This window comes from Cryptotermes secundus, unplaced genomic scaffold, assembly GCF_002891405.2.
Source record: "Cryptotermes secundus unplaced genomic scaffold, Csec_1.0 scaffold1422, whole genome shotgun sequence".
Classification (NCBI taxonomy): Eukaryota; Metazoa; Arthropoda; class Insecta; order Blattodea; family Kalotermitidae; genus Cryptotermes; species Cryptotermes secundus.
Window position 1 is genome coordinate 296 of NW_019745108.1, and position 8,772 is coordinate 9,067.

Below are 8,772 nucleotides of genomic sequence, written 5' to 3' on the forward strand. Positions count from 1 at the left end.
AATGCCACATCTACTATTCCCTCAGCAAGTTGTCTACATAAAATTGCCATAGCCTTGTGGTGGTGTAGGTTAATATGAATGAATCATATGTTGTGTGTTGTCTGTTCATTCTGTAATGCTGGGAAAAGTGTCCTCCTCCATACCTTCTTCCATGGCCCCTGTGGGTACTGCCATCTGACCTTGTCCTCTTTAAGGTACCAGTGGGGGTTTCTCCCTGCTTGGATGAGCCCCCAGTTCCTGCTCTGCTTGCCCCAGCTCTTACCTTTTTTAACCTGTGTCTAGTGCATCCAGACAAGGCTTTTATCGCTAGATGGAGTCCACCTACTCCAGAGACTAGGTGTCCCCATCTTCCTACTGCAGGTGTGCTAGAGGTACTAGCCCCCTGCAGTGGTATGTAAGTACTGACTCCCAAGAGAGGAGTTTTTGGTTTTACCTCAGGTAGGTTTCAAACCACTGGTTCATCCCGGCTTTGGCAGGAAGTTCAACAGCAGGCTTGCTGGTTTCACCTGGGTCTCTTAGTGGTTCACCAGAGCTTCCAGTCCCTGCTGAAGCATTTCTCATAGGGATCCCCTTGGAGGGGGGACCCTCTTCAGTTTAAGGTCCTTACGACTGGTTTTTTGTTTGGTTCCTTTCATTTTGGTCCCACGAGTCATGGCGATTTAAACGGTTGCCACCCGCAGCACCCCAAATGAGTGGAAGGCACAAATACAACGGGGTGTTGCCTGGTGCCCCGAGGGGATCGTTCAAGACACTGGCTAATTACCACCCCAGTGCCATGCAGCCCTCAGCACGATGCCTCACACCTTGGCTTAGGTGGTTTGGTCTTGTTGTGAATGAAACCCTCACAAGCTTCCAGGACCAAGAGTGCCTGTTCAGGGGGAGAGTGGTATCCCAGATGATTAATGGGAATGCGACACCAGTTATGAGGTTGCGACCAGGGTAACCTACATGAGAGAGTTGCCCCTGGGGGGTGGCTTATGAGCTCCCCATTCCCACCCCACCACATGGGTTGGTCAAACCGTATTAGAGTGTTGAACCTTAAGGCTTGTGGCACTTTATTGGTACTCTAGGGAGACAACTCAAATAGCCGAAGCTGCCCCCATAGGAGTGCTCTCCCACATTCGTCCAGGGTACACCGTGGTGATACCCAAGAGTCATTACGCTGCTGTGCGGGAGGCTCCGGTCATATAGCCATCACCCTTTATGGGAACTTGGCCACCAGCCTCGGTAGGCCATACTGATCCAGACCCAGAGACTGTCGTTGCCCAACAGGACCACGAGGAGGTGTCCCAACGCTTGCCTGGTCCATGATGCATCCCCACCAAAGACACAGCCGTGGTTCGGCCAACCTCATTGAGGGTGGGGTCATTACCACCTGTAACATGTGACCTAAGAAAGTCAAAGTTACCCCAGGATTGAACCCAGGCCGCCTTCGCCACGATAAGAACCAGAGTTTCGCAAATGAAATATTAATATTTTTATGTAATTTCAAAATTATAAAACTGTTGGTCTTAGACATTTGTCTGTCAGAACCACAGGTAAAGGTTAAGAAATGTTGTCCCCATGCTTTGCCATGAAAACATATGGAGGGTGGCGGTATAGCTCCATCATTCTTCCCGTTTTGACTTAATGCATTAGATGGAGATGAGTGGTACTCATTGGATAAGGGGCTGGGTGGGCCCTAGAGCTGGTATGGATGCTGTGGGGAAGATAAAATTATGCAGTGCTGGTAGGCCAATCCAGGCTGTGTAGCCTGTAGGCCATTGTTGTACCAGCTTAGCTATCCCAACCCATCTCTCAGAACCACAGAGAAATGAAAATTGACAAATAGTACTGTTTGAAAATACGTGTATTTCTTTGGAGTACATATTTGTATTTCTGTCTTATGATTTTGTAATGCTGCTATGCATTTTTTTCATGTGATTGTTTCAGATGTCTGATGCTCAAATCGATACCTCACTGACTGCAACGAGAGTGAGGGAGTTATTTATTAATTTTTTTTTGAAGAGAGGCCATATTTTCATACGGCCATCATCAGCAATACCCGCTGATGATGAAACACTTCTGTTCACCAATGCAGGGATGAATCAGGTATAGGCTCAAATAAAAATAAGAACAGATGTGAAATCTGTGGTGAAGATTACAGTCTTTTGGGATGTGACACTGTTTAGTACGGTAAATATGTACCAACGTTTATGAGGAACTTGTTGGTTCCATATTCAGGATAGAAAAGTAAACTACTTGGAAAATGGAAGGTACAGAGTTAGGGAATGGAGGACAGGAACAGGGGCTATGTGTGGGGCAATGAGAGAGAGTGGAAATGAAAAGGTCTAAACATTTTTTATGTGGAAAAAAGGTGACAAAAATATTATGAACAGGAAATGAGGCGAAAAAGTGTTCAAGGAAGTACTCAGGTGGAAGGTTGTGTAGGCGTTTGCTTACACGTTGGGCTCCACCTTCTCTCTCACCGTCCTTTTGGCCCCTTGGTTGCTGGTTGCAGCTGCTCTAGCCATTCCCTCTCACCTGTTGTTACTCCGAGTTTGCAGGTTGCTGCTGCGTCCTTCTTATCCAGTTCTTCCCTTTTTGTTGTTGTGGATAATTGTTTGTGGGATATGGGTTACATGAATGCTGGGTGTCAGTTACCTTACTATAAAGGCTTACTTTTCAGGAAAAATGGGGGATGAACCAGAAACTACAGGTGACACCTACTGCATTCGCACTAGAGCGATGAGATTCTGTCTCAGGGTGCATACGGGCCTCGCGTTAGCGGGAAAGATAAGAGTGTTTATAGCTAGGCACTACCACACACTGTTTAATAGGCACTTCTTGATATACAGGTAACAGCACTTGTCCTTAATCCCTTAAACAAACTTGAAATCACTCACACTTTTGTGACTGGATCCCTGGCTAGTTATTTAGCGATTACTTTTTTTGAAGCACAACACTTAGAAGAGATTACACTTTACTTTAAACTTTTAAGCCAAATTTAGTTTCACACTAATTTTTGCATCTAATTAGTTTGAAGAGTTATTCAGAGAATGTTCCAGTAACACACTTAAACATAATTTTATTTTAACTTTGACTTTTGAATCAAGCTGCCAGTGATGCTAATTTTTCGGCTGTACACTTGTAGAGTTGTTCAGAGACTCCTTTAGCAGACTGACTCTGCTTTGAAAGAAGAAATCTTCACAGCTTCAACTCCACCTCCAAGTTACTACTCTAATTACGGCTGATTGGAACAATTCAAATTTAGGGAGTTAACCATAATTCTCACTGCTCCAATCACCTAGCTTTAGTTTGGGACTTTGGACCTTAAAGTGCTAACGTCGTTTTTGAAAGCTGCTTGAAAAATTATACCAGTAGGGTCAGTTGCTGGCCTTCCCACTTTTGACTTACGGGGTTCAAAATCTGTCAAGTGTAACTTTACCAAAGGATCCCACCAGCCAACTCTCAAACTGAATTTCCAGGAAACTCTGTGGTGTGCTTCCTGCCTGGTCTTTGTAGCAGTGAAGCAGACCCTGTTTTTGAAACGAAGAATCGGGCTAAGTCACCCTTGAATGTTCTTTACTACATCCTATGTGTAATTACTATAAAAAGAAATTTTGATTACAAATAAAGCTGGTGGTGTCAGTGGTACGGCTACAGTTGGTGGTACATGGTTTCAGGAGAAGTTTGAGTTCCTGGTAGGTCAGATCATAGGGTTCCATGAAAGGGCAATTGCACCAGTTACAAGAGTACCTGTGCATCACCAGCTGAAAAGGGGATAAGAAACTGAAGGAAGAGAAGGGCATAGGTCACTCCACAGGGTTCCACAAAAGGACAGCTATGTCAAATGCAGGTGTTCCTGTTCATCTGTATGTTGTACCTATTTATCAGACTGTATGGTGTCAGCCTAGAAACTGTAGTCTTCATATGTATCATATGACATGAAATGAATGATTCCCAAATACAGCAAGGAAATTCAGTTTTTTAAATTTTTGTGANATTATATTATTCTTCATCATTGATTTAGAAATCTAAATTGAATATTAACTAAGAACTTTCATAGAGACTAAAAGTGATAAAATTGTCATACATAGATAGCTGCATTATTCATCATTAATTATTATACTGCTTCTGATGTTCCTTCTCAGAGAAAAATAACTGTCTCTTCTCTGATCTGTGGTTCAGTATACTCTTCCTCTTGATCAGGGGTCACTAAACTATATCCAAACTGAAATGTCTTGTGTCTTATATTTAAGCTGATTTGAGAGACCAGTGTGTTTTAGGTGTATATCTAAATATTAATTTCGCAAACCTTGTAGTATTGTCAGGGTTTTTCTTGTTCTGTGCGGTGTGGTGGTTGATAGCGGTCATACTAATGTTTCCCCATGGAGATGAGATATGGTAGCATTTTATGCAGAGAGGTTATTTGAAAACCTGTCGCAAGTCATTCAGCCAGTGCAGCATATGAGAGGTAGATTTCTCTTTCTGCAGATGTAGATCTTCAGCACAATTGACAAGCCCATAGGCCATTAAGTCACAAACAGAGCCCACCTAGATCCCATACATGTCCATTAATACCTTACAAATGGTTTATCACTCTTATTTTAATTCTCTTATAAATTATGGTTTACCCTTTTGGGGTAACTGACCCCAGAGTATAAAAATTTAGAATGCAAGATAATATAATTAGAATTATGTTGGGATGCAGAAGGAGGGATTCGTGCAGAAATTTATTTAGAGAATTAGAAATCTTGCCTCTGGCATCTCAGTACATACTATCTCTTACGCCCTTTGTGATAACAAACAGAACAAATTCATAGTAAATTCAGAGATTCATAGAATAAATACCAGACAGCAAAATAATCTCCATCACCCTCTTGTAAATTTGAGTAAATACCAAAAGGGAGTTTATTGTTTATAAATAAGTTTTATAATAATCTACCACAACATATCGTCATGGGTTCGGTATTGTTTATGAATAAAGGTTTGTAATAATCTACCACAACTTATCGTCACGTGTTGGGTATGTGTTACGCGACAAATAACTTCACGCCGTCCTGGATTTAGCAAATTTATTCCACACTCGCCCTTACATTTACACAGTTCACAATTTCACAATTACTGCCATCTGCAGTATCACAGTTACTTCTGCTTCTGTAGCCACTGCCATTCACTCGATACAACTCAACTCATAGCTGCTGGACTTTGACTGTCTTCCATCTGGCTTTGTATTCCACAATTGCTACAACTGAACTCGGCAACTGCTACACTTCCACTGACTCAAATGCTCCGAATACTAACTGGCTTTGGTGACTGCTACATTTCAACTCTCTTCTGTCTGGCATCACAGTCGACACTGTCTCGCATGCCACTCAGCTGGCCTCTTATATTGTTCCCTGTTGTCATGTAGTAACCGCGGTGTCCCCTGTTATGTCACTCTGGGAAGTGCTGTTACGTTACTGTGGGGGGAAGGGGGTGTTGCTGCTAACGTGCCGGAAGATCCGGTTGTATCACAATCATCCCTCACATTTATCCATAGCACATTCACTCGTTCTAGCTGGGGAGGCCGGTGCTTCTGTGTTACCAGTTCCCCCACCATGCACTATTCCATTTTTTTCGTTTTGAGGTGGTCGACCCCTCCACAGTGTCCAGTTCATGATTCACCACGTCCTGCTGGAAGCCTTGGGTATTTGTTTCATGCTTTTCAGACCGTAGATCCCATAAGATTTTCCTTACTGTTCCTCTGCTTCCCAGAAGTTTCTCCCAGGCTCAACTTCCGGATGCATTCCGTGGTTGTCCTCTTCTTCCTCCTGTGTAGTGGCTGCTAATAGTTTTGAGGAACAATTAAAACAAATTTTACATATACATTCTGTTCAATACAGGAATATTTCTGTTATAAATCTTTTTAAGGTACAAGTAACTGTCTTACTTTACAGTTAAAAGAAGACAAGATTGTTAGTCTGCGTTCCAGTTTTTAGTTACTTATTTTAGATATACACAATCTTTATATCACTGTATGTTAGTCTTTATTTGAATTTATTATACTGTTAACGTTAACTTTAATTTTTCTTGGCATTATTATTAATGATTGTATGTGAATATTGTATGGAAGGTAAAGAAAACATGTACAAGAACAGGAAGGATTTCCAGCATCTACTTTCATTTCATTTATTCACCTTCCATAAATCCTGTTGAGAGAACAGTCTCATGCAGATGTGGAGATCGTCCTATTTACAGTCACAACTAAGAATTACAGTTGTCATCCAACAGCATATACATTTGTAATACAATACTGATAAACGTATACAATGTAATAAATTAAGTTAATTTTAGTAGTAAGAGCAATGGCAAATCTTTTACAATTTGTACAGTTTTATACAAATCTATTAATTAAAAATTCAATAGTTCAAACACAATGTCATTAATGAGTTTTGTATGACATACATTAACCTTTAAGAGCCTAGCGACACCGTATGGAGACCTTTAAAGTGTAGCCGAGTGGCAGTGCGACACCGTATGGGTATGCGCAGTCCATGCGTGCGCACAGTGTTTTAAAATGTAATTTTAAGATAGAAATTCTTGTTCTACTTACATTATTTTTGGGCACCCACTTTATAAGTAGACAGTCTTCCCTCCTGCATCATCTAACTGAATGCAGAGTCTGATGTTGCAATTCATGCACTTTTTATGGATGTAACTGCATTTCCCACGCAAAGAGCACACACGACACCTCAGTCTCATATTAGAGGAAGTCAGCCAGTGATGTCGAGTGGCCTCCTCTAATCGTAATGCTTATAAAACATCGCAATTTCAACTATCCACCATGGCCTCATTTCGCATGGAAGAAGCCAAAATTGATAGTCCGCTGATAAATGACACCGATTCAGAATGCAGTACAGATGACTGAAAGTGGCATGGAAGGAAGGGGGACATGCGGCGATATTCCAAGAACAACACCTCTGAGAGCTCTGTGAGGCTAGTCCGAGATATACAGAGTCAGAGTTTCTGAAGGACATAGTACGATAAGACTTCAACCACACTCCTGCATACAGAAAGGTTCCGATGTGACTGGAGAATGTGCAGTACAAACATGAACTTCCTCCCCTTTTGCCAGATAAGATATTGTAAGACAGGATGTCAGCAGCATGCATTTATACTGCAGAAACGTTTTGTGCAGAAACTGTGTGCATATTTGTGGACAGATGCTCAAAATTCGGAAACTTTTTTTTTTTTTTTGGAATCAGTGTAACAATTTTTACAGACTTTAAAATCTGTAAATTACAATATATGATTCTATATTCTTTATAGATAAAAGCAGCGTTTATTTCGTTCGTTTATCACAAAAACTGTAGAAATCACAGTATTTTCAGTAACATGCTTGTAAATTTTAATACTCTACAATGGTGGACAGTTAAATAAACTCTGGCCTGCTGCCATTACGGGAATTTAAGTGGCCCGTCTCTTAAAGCCTTTATGAGCCTAGCGACACCATATGGAGACCTTTAAAGTGCAGCCGAGTGGCCGTGTTACACCGTATGGGTACACGCACTCCACATGTGCGCCCAGTGTTTTAAAATGTAATTTTAGAATAGAAATTCTTGTTCTACTTACATTATTTTTTTGGTACCAGCTTTATAAGTAGACAGTCTTGCCTCGTGCATCATCTAACTGAATGTTGCCTTCGTGTGGTACTGTTGGAAACATCTGGAAATGCAGAGTCTGAAGTTGCACTTCATGCACTTTCTCTGGATGTAACTACGTTTCCCACGCAAAGAGCACACACAACACCTCAGTCTCTTATTAGAGGAAGTCGGCCAGTGATGTTGAGTGGCCTCCTCTAATCGAGATATCGCTGATGACACAGCAGGAGGTCGACCCATGATCCATTGAGTGTGAGGTGGACCCCTTGTAGCATGCTGCGCACAAGGGCTAGACGAAATTCTCTGTGTGACAGTTTTGCAGCACAGGATGACAAGAAGATGAAACTGTTCAGAATCATCAGATCCAGGAGACGGAAAAATAGTTTATTTGTCCATTTCCAGGTCCGACGACTGATGCTATAACTGTTTGCCATTCTGTCCGCTTTGTCGACATAACCAATGTTCATTTTGTAGTCAACAACAATTTCTGGCTTGATGGCATTTCCATGCTCATCACAGAAACTGCCTTCTGCTGGAGGACAGTGCATGTTTGTCAGTATGTAAACGTCTTGTTTGTCCTTCCAAACTAGTGCTGTCAAGTTCCGTCTCACCCAAACAGGAATGTCACCTTTCTTCAGTCGAAATTGTCTTCGTCGAAAATTGTCAGGCAAGCCCTTCCGATTAGGTCTGACTGTCCCACAACACGTTATGTCCTTTGTCATCATTCTGTCAAAGAAGTCTGGTGACGAAAAGAAATTGTCCATGTGCAGTTTGTGACCTACGCCCTCGATACATCTGCATAGGTCCCTAACTGTAGCGTGTGTTGCTGTCACGTCTTGGTTGGCACGTGTCCTGTCTTTTCATAGGTAAACCTTCATGTCATAAGTATATCCAGCGGCGTCACAAATTTAGAAGATTTTGATTCCAACACGTTTGTGTTTCTTAGGAATGTACTGCCTAAAAACCACCCTGCCTTTGAATTTAACAATTATCTCGTCTATGGCCAGATGTTTGGAAGGGTTATAATATTTTTCGTATGCATCATTGAGAGTGTCGAAGTTGGTCTAAATTTTCCATAGTCTGTCATAACTGTCAGCATTCCTGTCAGTTGTAATCTGTTACTTCACAACACGTTTCGGCAACATAG

At 41.7% G+C, this 8,772-nt stretch overlaps 1 protein-coding gene across 1 annotated transcript in view; it reads left to right on the plus strand.

Moving 5' to 3' along the window:
* The first annotated feature begins 6,916 nt into the window (after nt 1-6,916).
* LOC111875036 (alanine--tRNA ligase, cytoplasmic) overlaps nt 6,917-8,772 on the plus strand; it is a 67,786-nt gene continuing 65,930 nt past the window's right edge. Inside the window, exon 1 of the mRNA XM_033755696.1 lies at nt 6,917-6,955. Within this exon, the coding sequence (XP_033611587.1) occupies nt 6,917-6,955 (39 nt within the window). The remainder of the gene's footprint in view (nt 6,956-8,772) is intronic.